Source organism: Lissotriton helveticus, chromosome 4_1 (genome assembly GCF_964261635.1).
Source record: "Lissotriton helveticus chromosome 4_1, aLisHel1.1, whole genome shotgun sequence".
Classification (NCBI taxonomy): Eukaryota; Metazoa; Chordata; class Amphibia; order Caudata; family Salamandridae; genus Lissotriton; species Lissotriton helveticus.
In genome coordinates this window covers 2,008,428,138-2,008,447,833 of record NC_136063.1, presented here as the reverse complement: position 1 = coordinate 2,008,447,833, position 19,696 = coordinate 2,008,428,138, and the positions used below count along the sequence as shown (strand labels likewise).

The window sequence follows — 19,696 nt, the reverse complement described above, 5'->3', positions numbered from 1 at the left end:
ATAAATGATCATATTTCTAATTAAATAAAGAATATATATTTGCCAGGCCTAAACCTTCCTTTTTAATACATATAAGTAACCCCTAGTGTAGGCCCTGAACAGCCCATAGGGCAGGGTGCAGTCTGTTTAAACAGTTGGACACATACTTTTAAGTTTTACATGTCCTGGTAGTGAAAAACTCTTATATTCATTTTTCACAACTGCTTGGCCTGCGGGATCTCGCAATGCTCTGCAACCCAGATTAAAGGTACTTTGTTCAGCTGGCTTAACTCGGTCCCTGTATCCAACTTGGTCAGTTTGAACTTGTGACTTTGTCTGGCATGACCAGATAACCAAAGTTGGTGCTTATTGCTTTAGGCACTATTTTCATTTACATCTTTAAAATTGCATATCTCTGGTTCTACTGATTAGATTTTTTTTGTTTTCGTATCAAACAATTTATTACATTTTACTATATTTCTCTAAATTCGTACAGGATTTTTCTTGTGTTATATTTTCACCTTATTACTGTTTGATGTGCTACATAAATACCTTTCACATTGCGTGTGGGTTAAGCCTGACTGCTTTTTGCCAAGCTACCAGAGGTTTAAGCACAGGTTTATTTGAGGTTTCCATATGACTTCACCCTGACAGGAATTGTGGTTGCAGCTTGAGTAGAGTTTCATTCCCACCCTGCCCCAGTGATCTAATTTCCTACAAGAGTCTGTGTTATGTATTGCTCTCCCTTTACTCCTCTTCCACTGCGCAGGAGGTGAAAGCAGGGGCTGATGATTTTGGGGGCCACACATAACATAAAATTATAGATGAGTAAATAATGAATTACAGGGATGGTTTTAACCACTGTGTTGTGAGTGACAACACAGACAACTTTGATGTCACTCAGAACCTCTGGGTGAAAAACATCCACATAATTCACTGTTACCCATCTTTAATTCTAGAAATTATCACATACATGATGGACTAACCCTTTGATCTATTCACCTGCTTGTTTATCAATAATCCATAATCTCAAAAAACGCACTCTGTGGATGGTGATGTAAGCGTGTAAAATGTATTAATTCTAATACATTGTACTTGGTGAAGGACTTCTGATAGTGGAAAGCGTCCTTAGAAAGATGCACATTTCATTTCATGGAAGAAAACACTCTCACTCCTTCCAGGAAGGGTGTTTGTTGAATTCCAGAATACTGAATAATACAATTCTTTGTGAAAAACGCTATTGGGCAGGAAGGTCCTTTAGTAAACTGACACTTATTTCTACAATAATGCCCAATGGGAAGACAGCAATCCAATTACATAACTAAAGATTACATTATTTCAAATTTGCAAAGGAGGCCTCGTCGGTAAAGAATACACATTTGATGAACAGAAGCGTATCAGCAGAAATGTACTTATTTGCCTGTTCCAGTTATGTATATGCCCGTATACGTAGCAATATCCATGCATTTGGCAATATTTTGCACATTTCAAACTACAGTCATATTTTTTAAGGCTTGGGAACATTGGAGTGCACCACGGGCACTGTGTTCTGTTCCACTGCTGGCAAATTGCCGAAGTAAATAAAGAACTCACAGCAAATAAACGTACAGCAACCAAAATAAATATTTTTAGAGTGATAACAAATCTGAAGAAGAATTGATATTGTTGAAACATTCAGCCAAGCAGAGCTATTTGATTATTTCTGATGGGTAAACAGAAGACGTGTGGACTGTTGAGTCAGAAAATCTACCGAACATATTGTAGAACTATTGCGTTCTCAATATCTATTGGATACAGAAGTATCTTCTTATTTGGGTCTAGAAGTGTTATTAGTAACTCTAATGCGGAGATGTTTTTGTAAATGATATTTAAAGACACAATTGTTTTGTTCAAGGATATTCTAGTACCACACTCTGCTGAATGTGTGCAGTGGGAGGATCCAAGGTGCACTGAGGCTATGCATTTGACAACACCACAGTTCACTTGATTTGTAGACTGTACTCCTTTCGGGGGCACTGGGATTACCCACCAAGTTGGTTACATGATGCAACCTGAGCCAGCACAGTATTATTTATTGTAGAGCAGTCACCACCTGGAGGCTTTATAATGTAACTTACATTGTGATGATGTAGTGTCGTTGCTCAGAGGCTGCAGGTCGTGCACTTGCTACAGAAAAACTGTACTGCTCACATCTCATTAGGTCAACCAGTACCAGCACAAGATCTTTCTACAAAGCTGAAGGAAAATCTGATGACCCATTCTCACAAAATAGACAACATTTTTGCTTGTCTTATCGGGCTCTAATTTCATAGGTCTCTTTATGTTTGGTTTCTTTAATAAGAAAACGCAGTTAGCTATACTCAAGGTTGAATTCTAACTGTTCTGTGTAAAAACAAATATGCTTCTCTTTAATGTTTTTCTCTCAAGGAGAGACTATCAGTTCTTCCTATCTGGTGTAAAACATAAATTAAGATGTGTAAGGTGTTGGGTTTAATGTGAAAACAATTGATGCACAAACACACCCACACACCCACATGTGTGCTTATTAGATAATAAGCATTTCTTTATGTTATAAAACCCTTACTTACATGCCTTAATATATTTTAAACTAAGAAAAATAATAGCATTTTAGACATGCTAGGTAATAATTATGAGACTCAATGCAGCATATAAAAGTAGATGGCATCACTTTCAAGCGGCTTGAGAAGTGTAAATAGGAATAGAACATTATTTTGAGAACATCTATTTGATGTTGATATGCCTGCCATACCGAGTCAATGCAAGCACAGCAGATTAAGACATTAGAGAACAGCTGACAAGATAACAACCCCCTCTTGCTGCATACTTACTGTGACTGAAGTTCTAGAAGAATACAGATAATTTATTTTAGGTAGCAGAATACTCGAAGCTGTTTACTCGTTTGACGTTCATTTAGGCACATACTCTTTCCTAAGCTGCTGTCAACACCTTTCTATTACATTTTCTTCCTTCATTTAAAAATTTTGGAAAGCGGAGAAAACATTCTACAAGACAATTCACAAAAAAAGCAAGAGGTAGCACACAAATCCGAACTGGTTTCCCAGGAGTACTTCCCCCTAGAGTTTTGGCACTAGCCCCACGTGCGACTAGAAAGCATGTTCACAGCAAAACACTCACAAAGCTGACACCGTCTAAGGGAATGACACTTCCAATAATGCCTTGGCAGACACAGAGTGACACCTCTCAGTGATCTATGGCAGATATAAGACGGCATTTCTCAATGCTGCTTAGCGATCATAGGCACAGCTCTCATGTTTGGGCTTCTTCATTATAGGGCGAAGGCTCCTGCTGAATAGGGGCATATGGGAAAGGTGTATGTTCTGCTTCACAACACGGTGGCATTTTGATCTGTGTCTACATCTATCAAATATATTATTGTGGCGTGGTATTAGAAAGAATTTGTGGCTCAGTGCATTCATTCAGCCTCTGCAGGGGTATGTGGTTGAATTCTGGTTGGTTCATTCAAACGTTCATCCTTCCAATCTTCATGAGAAATGTACAATTGAGATGAGTAGCAATAAAAATCTATTATCTGACAATAGTGTCAAGAAACACCCTTGTGGTTGAACCGTGAAATACGCTAATATATTTTTACGCGATTAAACATTTATTTAGATTTAGGATTAACTGATCCCCTGTAAGCCATGTCAGGGAGCTAATGATTAGCAAATATGCCTTCTCATTACATTAAAACCGTGTTTCCAGTTTACATTTGAAGACAATTGAAGGAGCGCAGCTAGGTAGGCTGTATCTTGCATTTATTACCGTCTCCATTTGGTTTTTACAGGTCTTCAAACCATCTACCTGATTTAAATCTTCTGCTATCAGGTCGGTAAGGGATGGCAGGCAATTGAGCCCCTCCAGTTAAGTGAGTCAGGGGGAAATTAAGGACCATAGGGAATGGGACTACAGGACCCTGGTGCCGTGTTATGTTATGCCCCCAACCACTTAAGACGAATAGCATGGGATCTGAAAGAATGACTCCTGTTGTCCCTACTTCTAGCACCTGCTATTAAAAAGTCTGCTACCCACTACACATTCATACAATCTTGAAAACTAGAGTTGTTGGGGTCTGGGCTAGGAAGTCACATGAATCTCACAGAAATATTGGTTTCAGGTATAATTTTCCTACGAAACAAATGACTAGAAACTACATACAAGAAGAATGTATGCATCATGTTTCTCTCAACTTCAATGCCAGGGACTGCAATTTGCTTATCATGCTTTAACATTCCTGCTTCTTGGGAGTCTGGCTATTTGGGTCCCATCAGCAAAATAAATTTGAGAATCTTGTTCAAGTTACTGCTGTGGGATATGAGTTCCTGGTGTGCCGGACTGCTAATGTTATGTGTCAAATTACAAAGACCATGTCTATAGTTCAGTCACCTGTGGCTACTCTAGGGCTGAGGAAGGCCTGGATAAGATCGGTCGTTGTCTAATAGGCACGTAGTAGCTTCTGGGTATGGTAACCCATACACTTTATATTATAGTAAAGGATGTCTAAGTATAGGGTCATAACAGCTACGGAAGCATATACACAACTGATGGGTCCAATTAAGAACTAGTGTAGCATGACTATATGAGTTGCATGGTGTGAGTAATGGGCACAGCTTAGCACATCCCCAGGCACAGGACATAAAAACAGTGTTTACCAAGTAGGATGTAATATTAATGCAGTCACAGATTGACTTGGGAGCTATGGAAATTGCATATACATGATATGACTGGCATGTCTCACACACTCTTTATTAGGTTTGCACTGCCCCGCTCAGATTAACCTGGTTGTTATGCATCTTAATAACAGCCCTTGACATCAAAACCACAAAACCAGTAAGACAACAATCATGTCTTTAGACTGAATTGTGATGCTGTGTATGATACACTGGGAGCCAGAATGGACACAATTAGGAAGAGGATTTTCTACCTAGTAAATTGTATGAGAGAAAACTGGAGGTTCACCTCTACATGTTTATAGTAATAATTTGTCACTAACATAAAACCGATCTTCATTAATCGCTAATTTCACAACTAGGGCCCTCATTACGATGTCGGGTGGAAACGTTCCGCCCAACACCGTTGCGGATTCAGCAACCGACCGAATCGGAGTTGGTGGTTCCTCCCGACTGATTACGGTGCTTCCAAACACCGTTTGGAAGCACTCCCATTGACTTCTATGGGAGCCTGTGTTCCAACTTACAAGACAGGCTCCTATGGGGAAAATGGGTGTTTGCAGAAAACATTGCAGCCTGTGGCGGGCACCCCAGGGTGCCTGCCACACTGTGCATGGTTTTACGGGGAGGTCCCTTGGGTACCTCCTCGACCCTTAACCGGAGGACTCAAGATGAGGGGGGGCCTGCTAGGGACCCCCAAAGTCAGTTTCCAACAGCCTTTTTGTGTCAGACAGACCAAGTCTGAAAGGCTGTAAGAATCTGACATAGTAATCAGTTGTTTGGAGATGCTGTTCGTAGAGCTGTACGGATCGCCTTTGACTGGCTTGGATTCTCCGATTGCTGGTCAGGACCAATTCTAAATGATCTATAGTTCCCCTTTCAACCGTGAGCATCGTAATCAGTCGGGCGAATTGGATTCCAACTGACTTGGTCATAGGCTTTCCGGCCAACATCGTAATGAGGCCACATGTGTTGTATTAGCTATTGAACCTTTACACAGAGCGACCAACAGAGAAAAGTACACTGATTCATTCTGAAGTATTTGTTCATGTGTTTGCTTAACATACATTTCATGTTGGTGTCTAAACAAATACAGATTAATGTAGTGTCACACAATATAATATTCATGCAGAAAATCTGTGAAACTTATATATCACTTACCTTGTACTTTCTTTTTGATTTGAAGAAGGGTTTGTCAGGTGCTGGTGTGGGGGTCTTTAATCTGTGCTTGGCATTTGTCTCTTTTGTTTCAGTCTTTATGGAAATGGATTCCAATGTGTCACAACCAGGAATTCTGGAGAGCAAACTTAGTTCTATTTTCACCCATAAGGATTTAATGTCTTCGTATTCCCGTATTGGAGACAAAAGTTCATTTTGTACAATTGTAATGGGTGAGAATGGTGGCTCCTCTACGTCATTGATGTCTTGATTCATTGGTGTACCACTGCCACAGTCGATCTTACTTACAGTGGTGATGATGCTGACATCTTTCTGTTTACTTCCATCTGTAGTTTTATTGCAGGGAGGGAGTAATTTAACCTGTAAGACCTCATCTTGGTCTGCATTCGTATCTGAAAGAGATGAATCTGTTTCAAAAAGGTCTCTATGTGTTGGCACAATTTTACAGGGAGCTTTGAGCTTTTTCTTCTCTGTGACAGACTCATTGCTGGTCCGTGGTTCTTTCCTTGGAGCTGTTTTTCCAATGAATGCCTTGGTACGTGATTTAACTTGCTCTTGGGATTCTCGTGTATCTTGTGTATCTCGCATATCTTTATCTTTGGAAGTACAGCTTACGGTATTTGGCTTAGACCAGTGAAAGTCTTCTGTACTGGAAGTCCTTTCAACTTTTTTGGGTTGCTTTTTGCTAGCAGTCCTTTGTGGCACCGATTCATTTGGGGCTGGTGACTTTTGCTTTGTGCTTTTTGCCTCTGCAGTTTTGTGGGCAATCCGTATCTTTGCTTTGTCTCTGATGGGGCTAAGCAGCAATGTTTCTTTGGACTCTGTCTGTAGCACAGTAACAATAGACTTTTCGATGTTCTGTTCTTCAGACATTTGGTGGTTCTGAGGTTGAGAAGTGCAATCATCATGAGACTCATTTTGGCTGCTAATAATTGTCTTATTTGGGGGGTTTACTTTATTCAGCCATTTGTCAAGTTGCCATTTGTTGGTTGATGGAGGTTCTGGCTGTGGATTAGATAGAAATGTTACAACAGTAGACATTGTGAAAATGTGAAAATGTTTAAAATAGGGCTGGACTCATCAACCCTGTTAAGTTTTCAGGGTATATTCACTTAATATGCATGAGGTAAATATACACATGATGAATTTCATTGTATATGGCTTACATTCTTTTTTGCTGCGCTATTCTGAAAGGCCAACTAGATCTTACAATAGGGGAGGTCTACAAACAAATTGTTAGTTTTAACTGAAGACTATTGCTATATGTAAATATTTTAGGTGCATGTTTAAAAAGCATTAAAGTCTCAAAAAACAGTTGTTGCAGGCATAATGTCCTACCTGTGTATTATTTTCCATAAATATGGAATATTACATCATTGATGATTTCATCCAATAGAAGACCGTTTCAGTCTGATTCATTTCCTTCTAGCATTTTCGTCTTTAGGCATAACAGTGCATGTAGATTTAGATCTCCCCAATAGAGGCTACTAAGATTCACAATTGCCCTTTGTTTAACTGGCATCCCTTCTCATATAACGTAAATAAAATTTGAACATTTTGATTGCATTCAGAGATAACTGGTAACTGAATCTTCAAGACATTAGTGTCAAAGCTCTTACATGTACAGACAGAATGTACTTCTTAGCCAGTGCTCAGTTTGTAAAATATAGACTGCTGGTGCACAAAGTGCTGCTCAGAAGCCCACTTTTGAGCTCCTGCTTTCTCCGTTTGTGACGGTGTTTCTGTCTTTCTCTTTCTCCTTCTTTCCTCTAGGTGTGTTTTTCCCTCTGTTGCTCTCAGGAAATGCCTGATAAGTAAAAAAAAAGTGGCAGTCCCCAAAAAGGAGTGCCAGCAGCTCCTCACCGGCAAGAACCAGCTCAAATTAAGCACATTCTCTAGGTACATTTAGGGAATTTCAGTTCTTGACTCAAAGGCATCTTCTTTGTTTAAAGCTCGTTGTATGTTTTATTGCACTTATGCAAGTCTTATACTATAGTATGTAAGTAATTATTTCCAAAAATATTTTCCTGTTTCACAAAAAGCATCTATTTGGTGAAAACTGCATCAACATAAACAAGTAACAGGGAAAATACATAATTGGTACTGTGTAACATGATACATAAAAGGTAACAAGAGCATGACGTTCCAATGAAGTCATTTTAGGATTCTGTTGACATGGTTGATTTTGAAACCAGTCCATCCTCATTGGACCAAACTACATAGTTAGAAATTAATATTTATATGATACATGCGTATGTGTTGAGTGCACGATTCTATATATTATCATTTGTTGAAAGTGAGATTGTGCAATGACTCACAAGAGTCAGAGCTTTGAGTGAGTCATGAGGCCCCTCCTCTCCCTCAACAATGGTTATAAATAAAATAGAATGCACTGCACATCTGCGTGTATGGTTTATGGCATGCTGTTTTTTCAGGCTCCACATTATAAGCAAATATATGTAATCATATTTAGAGCGAGAGGGGTTACGTCTGTAATAATAGCTAAACTTGCGAGTATAGCCTTAATTCTTTCTTCTGTTACCTGGTCCTAGAATTGAATCTGTGAGACAATAAGCAATGTTCCCTCAAGTCCAAAGATGCAGCGTTGTTTATAGGAGAAATCACAATTTGTTTCATCACAGAATACCTCATGGTCCCTGACCCCACACTCAGGAGAACTTTTTAATGATATTTTGCTTCATTGCACCGATGTCCTTGTGCTTAATTTCTCAAGTGCTGGTTAAATATCTTTGTTTTTTGGCCGTTTTTATTTTCACTGGAAGGGAATTCATATTTTAACACAAACCCTCCCCCACATTTAGACACACATCATACTAAAATGATTTTACTTAAAATTGCCAAATAAATCACATTGTCAATCATCACATGGATTATAAATAAAATGTCTAAAAGAAACAAAATAGATGTATCCATCCTAAACACATGCTTCAAATGCCACTACTTTCTAATGTCAAAAGGATATTCTGGGGATAAAATAGATGGGTTTTTATTTTATCAATCTACGGCCATATGTATCAAGCAAATTCGCATTCGCAAACGCCGAAATTCGCAGTATTTCGGTGTTTGCGAATGCAACTTTGCCAAATGGTATGTATAAAGGAAAATCTGGTGCAAAACAAGGAATCGCAAAACTTGCGATTCCTTAAATGCAATGTATGAAGCAAAACAAAAATGCAAATTGTCCTTAAGGAATCGCAAATTACCACCAACTTCAAGTTGGTGGTAATTTGCGAATTCCTTGAAAAATGCAAATTTTTGCATTTTTCAAAGTGCCATGTGACGCACATACATGCCCTTAGGGCATTTATGTGCGCCACATGTGCACCCATGCTTATTTCAGGGGTGCAACAGTGTGTCCTTTGGACACCCCTGCACCCTTGAAATTATTCTCAATATGCGATTCTCAAATTGCGAATCGCAAATTGAGAATAACTTCCCATTCATTCCTATGGGCCTCCTGGCCCATAGAAATAAATGGGAAAGTATTCCTTAATTGTGATTCGGAATTTGCTAATCGCAATTAAGGAATACTAAGAATTCGCAAAGAAATTGCGAATTTGTACATACATCCCGATTTGCGATTCTGAAGTAGCGATTTCTAAAAAATCGCTATTTCAGAATCGCAAATCTGGTTGATGATACATATGCCCCTAGTCCTGTGTTTTTAGAAAGATTTGAGTGCTTTCGATATTTCTTTACTGTAAGTTATGACTGGAGTTTTCACTCATAAACCATGAAAAATCACACAACATTATGCACATAATGATATTTATCCCACAGTATTTATAGAGAACTTTAATCTGTTCAATATGTTAAAAAGTGCAATTGGAGGAGGTGTGCTTTTGCAGGTGCACATAGGTCCTTTTAGGCACACCCTGGCAAGTGTATGTGTGATCAGCAGCCTCGCTGGGTGAGGTCGCACCTTACCTCTGGTGTTGGGACTCGCGTCACCTTGTTGCACTCACTGTCACTCGAGCTGCTCTCGCTGTCGGTCTCGGACTCTGAGCTGCTCTCCGACTCACTGGAGCTTCCAGAGCCTCCGCTGGAGTGCACCAACCCTGCGTTGTGCGCTGCTTGCAAATGAAGGCCGCTGGGAACAAAAAATAATATTATCTTCAGTGGACCTTCTCCTGCCTTTTGTGAAATAGAAACAAGAGTTTCCTGCGATACAGTTTCTGCGGCAGACAAAAGCATGCCACAATATAGCTTTTCCTGAGTCACAGCAAAGTATATTTGAAAGAATCTTGGAAAACAAGGTGGGCATTACAATTTAATGTTAATGATGTTATTATTTGGAAATACTGTTTCTGCAGCAGCACCCAGCATAGAATATTGACCATGTAGAGTTCAAAAATAGACCCGGGTGACATTTTAATTATGACCCAGTATTTTGCAGTTCTATTTTGACTCAAAACTACCAAGAATTATGGCATTTTGCCTGTTGGTGTAATTATGAGTAATTTGCCACAAAAAAATCCTACTGAGCACAGGAACAACAAATTTAGGGAGCGTAAGCTGCGGCTGCTGTTTGTGTTTTGTTGCATTTAGCACTATTTCCTTAGCACAAAATGCATCCACAGGCCAAATTTTGATGCAATGGATAATTTTGCAGTGATTAAATAGTGCTACATGCTGGGTTACACACATCGCATAATTATGCGTAATCTCGCATAGTTTTGTTGTAATTTCATGTAATTACCCTACAGCAAATTTCACGCTCACCCCTATTCCTGAAATGTGGAGTCAGTAAGTATGGATGTGCATGTTTGGTTACATGTTTTAGGTAGCAGAGAAATTCAAAGTGAGGATGACAAAACTGATGGTATTACAGCCAAGGCACCTCATACGAAAGCAGGCCATTGATCATTGGTTCTTACACTCTGTTCCTGAATGTTTTCTTTATGTTCTACTTTTCACAGAAAGTTATCACGAAGCATCAGAACTACATTGCTAAACCTTTTTCGTAACTACCACAGGGGTTCCCATTGTGGGTCCAGGGGAAATTACCCATGCCAGATTTTCAGGGCAACTCTTAACTGTGAAAATTACTTTAGATTAATTTACACAAGTATATCCTATGTGAATATCATGAAAATGAGGCATGGATCCCTCTCTCCTGGACTTATGTTGGACATCCCGTACTTCAAAATAGCATCTGTAGCATACGCAGAGACAGCCTAAGTAATAGAGTCGAATACCTTGGAAAAGATGTTTTCACATTTTGGAATGAACAAGATAACATTCATGTATAAAACCATGATTCCATTATACTTAATGGCATGAAACATTGTCTTAGTAAACCACTCCAGCAGTATTTAAGATACAGCAGGAGTACTCGTTAAATCTACAGAATTCAGAGATATCCATGCGTAATGAGTAAGATTTTTGTGAATCCAAAAGAGCTTGGATTTGTACCCCTAACGGAGGAAGAAACATGAAGGGCCTGAGTCACAAATATTTTGCTAGAAGTAGGTGTGACCTACACTTGTAGCACTCATGGGTTACACTGGAATTCATTGAGTAGGCCATGTATTCCTGGTTTACTCCTGGAATTGTGTGCTAAATCAGGAGTACTACAGGAGTAAATCATAGCAAAATATCAGTCAGAACGGAACTCAGCAGAGGTGTGGTGACGATATCTAAGAGAATCAACGCCACGGGAAGATACACAAGTCATACTAAAAATGGATGATACCGACTTAGAGGCCTCAGGCAAAAATGCTATGAGCATAAAATACCCATCGCATCTATCCAAAACAGCAGTCAAGAAATTTAAACACAACGTGCTGAGGAAAAACCCTGATACTCTGATCTCTGACCCATCGTTCAACATTAACAAAGGCAGAATCGTCAACGATCTAATATTCTTCACCAGAAATACAGCTAAATGGCGCACAGTCATTACAGAGAAACTCAACATAAAAACGATTAACAAGATACCACACGGCACAAAACTATTGAGCATTCCATCGCCAAGATTGAGAGCTAACCTATGCATAACGCTATACAAGACTGGAATAGTGCTTATACAAGCAACCAATAACGAGCTAAAGAAATTTGACGATATATTCCCCACATTAAAAAAATGGATAGTGAATCCAAGAGATCAACCACAACCTCAACGTCCTCTGACCGCAAATTTAGATAGTCTAGAAGTCATCAATGCTAACAATACAGACAACAAAGAACCTATGCTAACACAAGAACCACCTACCCGAACGCCACAAGTTGAAATAGATGTCATTAGGCGATCTAGTGAGCCTCCACAGTTTCAACAACGAAAGCAACTAAATGACATAACGGAGACAGGAGACGGCCGGAACAATGAAACCTCAGAGAGGTCAGAAAGAGTGGATCTACCTGTTAACACTATGAAGGCACAAACACAGAATGAAGAAAAAACGTGGCCACATCAGGCTACTACGCCAGTAATTCTAGGGAACGATGAAAAGAAACTGGCTGAAGACTCTAGAGAGAGAAAAGATCTAGCGATAACTCAGGAGAATATTACACTGCAACAAGAAGGTAGAGAAGAACTAATGATTGCACAGAAGAACCTGCACCCACTGGAGATGCCCCTGCATTACAACATTGCAAAAAAGATGATCAATATGCCAAATGTTGTAGAAGATAGCATACAGGCAACACCAGCCCGGAACGGTACACAAAGGCTAACCAGGAATTCACTTAACATGAGCCTCAACTACCTGAACGATAAAGTCGAAACTAGGTGACTGAACACCGTGAATACACCAAACCAGAACATGAGAGGAACCAGACAGATTCAGACACAAATTAACAGCATGGCACGGGATATCCGGATCACTATAAAAACAATAGCAAAAATCCTAGAAATCACAACAGTTACACAATCGAAAGTTGACCGTATCCAAGAATTAATGCTGGAAACACCAGGACAAAGGAAAGAGAAGTCCATGCGACTGACAGATCGATATAATAGACCAGAAAGAAACCGGAAAAGGAAGGAGAAGTCCATGCCACTGACAGACCGACATAATAGACCAGAAAGAAACCTTAAGTACATCACAGAAGAAGAAACACTTGCATTATTAAAGACCTACGAGCCGTCAGATCAGGATGGAGGAGAAAAAATCAAAACAGTTCCGATCAACATGAATAGAACTTCAAAACAGAAATTAAGGAAACCAAACCTCAACAACCTACAACAAGTCCAGTTATCCACCAACATGAGTGCGAGAGAACAAAGCTCTACAAAAAATCATTTGAAATGCTTACTGCTCAACTGCCGGTCCGCAGTAAAACACGCGTCAAACATCGCTGCATTTATTATGAACAAGGAAATTGACCTAGCAATCCTAACAGAAACATGGCTGGCGGAATCATCCTCTCCTTACATAGATCTACTAGCGCCCCCACACTACAACATAGTGAGGCTAGATAGACCAAAGAAGAGAGGTGGCGGAATAGCCTGCATCCACCGATCAGAATTTGAAATTAAACAAATACAACCAGATCCTCAGGAATCTTATGAATATCTAGGTCTTAATATAAATTCAATAAACAATGAAAGATGCACCCTGCACGCTATGTACCACCCTCCAGGAAAGAATGAGATCTTCATAGATCAACTGATGGAGATTATAACTGATAACAATAACATTCACTCTAATAACATATTCCTGGGCGACTTCAACTTGCACTGGGAAGACATGAAAGATAAACAAATCATCGCTCTAAAAGACTTCCTGAATGAACTAAACCTTTCCCAAGTCTGCACACAACCAACGCACGCAAAAGGAGCTACACTGGACTGAATATTATCTAGAAATAAGAACATAATTGTCCAATCAGTCACGCCATGCGATTGGTCGGATCACCATGCCATTATCTTCCTGATTCTATGGCAGGACCGGAGGCTCGGATTATGCTTTTCTTTCTCCGCCATTTATTAAATACAAAACACACAGCAGCCCAAGAAAAGCTCTTACTGGAAAAAACATCATAATACATCAAGAAAACTTGAGAAAAAACCACTAAGTATGAAATAGTGCAAATGTCTCTGACTTAAACCACAAGTCCCAGCACTCCAACTTGTAAGGCTACGAGGATAGTCCTTTCACAGTGTGCATTATCCATAGATAGGAAGTCCCCTCTCTCAGTCCTTCCTCTTTCTTCGCTGCTCTCGCAGCCAGTTAAGTGTTTTTTCTTTGCTCTTGGGTTGTGTGCTGATTTTGCCTCATATTTGGGGTTTACTGTTATTCTCTTGGGGTCTGTGCAAGCGCTGTGGCAGCTTTTTATTTGCAGAGTCCCAAGGGCGTCGCGGGAGCGGGTTTTCCGCTCCTTTCGCGACCTTTATCCCGGTGTTGTTGCGCGGCGTGTATCGGCCGCCAGAGGGCGCTGCGGCGTCTCGTTGGTCTTCGGCGCGTTTTTCTCCTCAGAGGAGCCGCGCTGAGGAGACCAACGAACGCGGAGCCTTGCCCTCTTGCCCCCTCATTTACGCCCGGTTCTGGCTGGGTCTGTAGCCCTGATTAAGTGATTTTGTTCACTACTACGCCCTGTTGAGGGTCGGTACTGCGGTTTTACCGCGTTTTCTGCCGGTGGTGCCGGTTTACGCACTCTTAGCTCCTGGTGTGGTAGCGCGCTGTGGGGGGGCAGACCTGGTCCCTTGTGGTGGGTCAGCGCGCTGTGTGGGGTTGGAGTGCGCCCTAATTGCGGTCAGTCCCTACCGCCCAAAAACCTTTGCAGTCCTTCGGTCTGTTGGAATATTTCTTGACCCCCATTTTGCTGGGGCAGTGTTTGGTGCTCCTTTAGGTGTCCTCTTGGTCACGTGTACGGGGCAGTGTCTCTCAGGGACTTTAGTCATGGAGGAGGAATACTATGACGATTCCCAGTCTTATCTCAATGATGATGAGTTCTATCAGGCGGTTGATAGTTCTATTTATAGGTGTGTAACTGAGGTGGTTGGCCCTATGGAAGACCGCCTTTCAGCGCGCATTGTAGAGGAGTGTGCCAAGTTGGCTCGCGCTGACCTCCCAGGCCCTTCGGGGGAGGGTCCCCCAGCTCCAAAGAAACCTTGCAGGGAAGGGCCGTCGGAGGGTGCCCAAGGGGTGGATAAGGGCGCCTTTGAGCGGCTTAGGGACGCATTCCTGGCCAAGGCGACCGCGCCCCCCGCGGAGCAGCCCGCTGCCCCTGTCCCGGTGGCGTCTTCGGAGGTTGCACCTTCTTCCCCTGACAGGGATTCCCCGGATTCGGATGAGGATGATCAGTCGGAGCGTTCCTGGCGTCCTTCGGGCTCGGTTGCGGAGTTGCCTCGGGATAGCTCGGGCATGTTGGACCCGGATGAAATTATTCATCCGCGGTCAGCTGCGTGGGCCCCGGGCGACAAGGTAGCCAAGTTCGTTGCAAGCAGGCTTCGCAAACCACTGGAAAAGGAGGCCAGAGGTTGTTTACGGGGGGAATGCCCTAGACCGTCTTTGGAAGGCAAAGTGGCCATGACTCCAGACCTTGATGCCAAGATGGCAACCTTTTTGGCGAAGTTCATGAAGGACCCGCGCAAGGGCATAGACCGTTCTTGGCGGTCCTGCCAAGATAAGTTGTTGGACGCGGTGGGTCCGATCACTAAAATTCTAGATATGGCGGAGGAAGCTAAGGTCACGGGTGCGACCATTTCCCCTGAGGTGCTGTCAAATTGGGCACAGAGGGTGATTATTTTCTTGGGTAACGCCAACTGCGCCCTATCCACAGAACGCCGACGGTCCTTTTTAATTAAGCTTGACCCGAAGCTAGGGGATCTAGCCTCTTCGGAGGCGGGGGCTGTGGCCCAAGGGGGCCTCTTTGGCGAGCCCTTCATTAAAGAGTTGGGCAAATTCGTCTCCACCTTTACCTCGCTGGACAAAGCACAATCCAGCATTAAACGCGTGTTCCATCAGCGTTTTTCCTCCGGGGCTAGTCGCAACAGGGGCCGTGCGGCCGGCCGTGGTGGCCAGAATGCCAGCAACAGAGGGCAAGGCTCCGGACGAGGACAGTATAATACATCTGCCAACTATACAAACTTCTATCCCACCAGAGGACAGCGCTTTGGAGGTCGCGGCTTCAGGAAGGGTGCCGGAAACAACTCCGCTACCGGTGAGTGTAATTCCGGCGGATCAGGTTCGCGTTGGCGGCCGATTAGCGGCCTTCTGGGGGGAGTGGGCACATCTTACTGCGGACGCGTGGGTACTCCAAACCGTCCGCGGTTTCCATATAGAATTCTACGATCAGCCGTTTCAGGTAAGTGCCCCTCCTCCGATGGTGTTCTCAGAGGCCGATGCGTTGTTGATAGACGGAGAGGTCGCGGACTTGCTTCGCAAAGGAGCCATTCGTCAGTCGACACGTCATCCCTCGGGGTTCATCAGCAACCTTTTTCTTGTGGACAAGCCTGGTGGAGGCCGTCGTCCAGTCATCAATCTCAGAGAGTTCAACGGGTGGCTGGTGTATCGCCACTTCAAGATGGAGGGGATCCATCTTTTGCGCGACATTCTTCTCTCACAGGATTGGATGGTGCGGTTGGATTTAAAGGACGCCTATCTGGTGGTTCCCATTCATCCCCCGCACCGTCGTTTCCTGCAGTTTCTCTGGAAGGGTCAGGTGTTCGAGTTCGTGGCCCTTCCTTTCGGTCTGTCTTCCGCGCCGTGGTGCTTCACGAAAGTGTTGCACCCGGTGATAGAGTCTTTACGCGGTCAAGGCATTCGACTCATCGTCTATTTGGACGACATTTTGCTTTTAGACCAATGCCCTCGGAGGCTGCGCCTACAGTTGCAGCTGACGGTGTCACTTTTGCAGAAGCTGGGGTTCGTTATCAACGAGACCAAGTCGGTTCTTGTTCCTTCTCAACGGATAGAGTTCCTGGGTTTCATCATAGACTCGGTCGAATCCAACCTCAGTCTTCCAGCCCGCAAATTGTCCAAGATCCGGCATGTATTGCGGCAGACGTTGGGGAAGCCCCACACGTCGTTGAGGCAGATCGCCAGAGTAGTGGGCCTTTTGTCGTCATCCATTCAGGCGATTTTCCCAGGGCAACTTCATTACAGGGCCCTCCAACGCCTCAAAGCCTTTCACTTGCGCAGAGGTTTGTCTTACGATCAAGTGGTTCCTCTCTCGGAAGAGGTGAAGGAGGAGATGTTGTGGTGGCTTTCACACATGGAGGCCTGGAATGGTCGGGCGATATTTGGGTCGGTCCCGGATTTGGTTATCGAATCCGATGCCAGCAGAGCCGGTTGGGGCGCACGCTGCGGAGAGTTTTCCACGGGCGGAGCCTGGTCGCCAGAAGAGCAGAAGTTGCACATCAACTGTCTGGAACTCTTGGCGGGGTCTTTTGCCGTTCGTTGCTGGACCAAGGATTTGGTGCAGTCGTGCGTCCTGCTGAAGATGGACAACGTCTCAGCCGTACGGTATGTGAACCATTTGGGGGGTTCTCGGTCCCGTGTCCTTAATAGAATTGAAACTTACCGTCACATTAGCTAGGCAAATTTCGATTCCTACACAGGAGAGGAAAAAGAAACCACAGCCCGTCAAACGAAAAAAGTGGATTCGGAATACGAAAGAACCAAACATGGAGCAATATTGTGAGAAAGATCTGAAGCCACCAAACAACATGAGGAATGTGAATGATCTAACGGAGCACTACACTAAAACTGTAGCAAACATAGTTAACACCACCATGCCACTAAAACTGAAAAGAGTCTCGGAAAAAGACAAGAACCCATGGTTTAACGAATCACTGAACGAGGATAGAAGGAAACTAAGAATGGCCGAATGAAAATGGAGAGACCACCCATCAACGCATGAACTGAATTCACTCAGAAAAATCAGAAACGTATACAACAAAAAGATTCTTAGGGTCAAAAAAGAATACATTAGATTGGAACTAGACAACGCCAAAAATAGACCACGGAAACTATTTGAAATTCTAAAGCAGCAATCGAACAAATTAGCAAAATCGGCTCAAGAAACCACTAAAACGAAGCTAAGCTGTGAAGAATTCTCAAAGTTCTTCACCGAGAAGGCCACCAAGCTGGAAATAGAGCTCAAGACGGCTGCAGACCAATTGCACAGAAAACCACAAGATCTGACCATCGCCACAACTACACTCAACCACAACGAAGCGAAAAATAAAGCACATTGGGACACCTTCGAGAGGTATGATCAGACAGCCATCGCCAAAACTCTGGCGGATATCAAACCGAATAACCACTACAATGACCCACTCCCCGCCAAATGTCTACAAAAAGTAAACCACGTCATCCTCCCAATTTGGACTAAAATATTAAACGCCTCCCTATCGCAAGGGATCCTTCCAGACTGCTTGAAAATGGGCCAATTTGTCCCGATCATCAAGAAACCTACAATGGACCCAGCAGACCCTAACAACTTCCGCCCTGTTACCAATATTCCACTACTGGCCAAACTAATTGAGAAATGCGTACAGAACCAATTGAGCCAACACATCACAAAGTTCAGGTTGCTGGACGACTGTCAATCGGGATTCAGAGCAGGACACAGCATGGAAACTGTGATCCTGCACATTGTGGACGACGCAGTACAGGCCCTTGACTGCAATAGGACATGTTTACTAGTCCTCCTTGACCTGTCAGCGGCTTTCGACACCGTAAATCATGAAAAATTGTTGGAAAGACTTCACAACAGGATGGGAATTACAGGAACTGTGTTGAAATGGTTTGAATCATTCCTACATAACAGATCACAAAGATTCTGGGTCAACCAGATGCTATCCTCGTCATGCCCGAATTCAATCAGAGTCCCCCAAGGATCGACACTATCACCCTCACTTTTCAACTTGTACGTCGAAGCCCTGGCAGAAATCCTACGAAACGCTAACATAGCCTATCGCATGTACGCGGACGACACACAAGTATACTTAAAGATAGAATCCCTGGAAGACGTCAAGTTAATGAATGGAGCACTGAAAATGACATTAAGTTGGCTGACAAGTAATAACCTGAAGCTCAATGCACAAAAAACTGAATTCCTTTTAATTGCATCCGCAAAGAAGTATCTAGAGGCAAAAGATTGGACCAGTCTGATCACTGCTCTAAACTGCACCCCTATGTTAGTGGATTCAGCGAAATCGTTAGGGATCACTTTAGACAAGAACCTAGACATGAAAGCTCACATCAACTCAATGGCAAAGAATGCTCGCTTTCACTTGAACTACCTAAAGAAAATGAAACCATTCATCGCACCTCAAACTAGCAACACAATTGTTAGTAATCTCAAGGATTGAATACGGTTGCACATCCCTAGCAGGCCTACCAAAAATCTCTACAGCCCCGCTGAAAGCATGCCTCAATGCGGTAGCTAGACTCATTACCAGATCGAAGAAATTCGACCACATCTCCCCGCATCTAAAAGCATTAAACTGGCTACCATACGAAGCCAGAATCCATTTCAAAATGGCATGTGTCACCCACAAAGCTCTTCACTACAAAACACCTAAATACCTGGCCCAGAAGATTGAGCTGTCTGGAGGAGACAGACCAGTAAGGAGCGCTAATCTGCTGATGCTGAAACCTCCTATCTTCAGGAAAAAGAAAACGTATGACAGAGCGTTCACAGGGGCAGCCCCCAGAATATGGAATTCGCTCCCTCCAAGTATCAGAAAAATTACAGACACGACAAGGTTCAAAAGGGAAACTAAGATCTTCCTAATGAGCAAGTTCCTGACATAAGATAGTTCTGACCTAGTCGTCACCAAGAAACTGGAGGAGACTCAGTCCCCTGAGCCGGGAAGAAGAGTAGACTAATAAAGAGCGATGATGAACACGCTG

The 19,696-nt window shown here is 42.8% G+C and overlaps 1 protein-coding gene across 1 annotated transcript in view; it reads right to left on the bottom strand.

The window, feature by feature from the left end:
- AFF2 (ALF transcription elongation factor 2) overlaps positions 1-19,696 on the bottom strand; it is a 971,857-nt gene that overhangs the window by 133,388 nt on the left and 818,773 nt on the right. Inside the window, exons 10-11 of the mRNA XM_078688633.1 lie at positions 9,816-9,978; positions 5,850-6,872 (exon numbers count right to left, since the gene is read on the bottom strand). Of these exons, the coding sequence (XP_078544759.1) occupies positions 5,850-6,872; positions 9,816-9,978 (1,186 nt within the window). The remainder of the gene's footprint in view (positions 1-5,849; positions 6,873-9,815; positions 9,979-19,696) is intronic.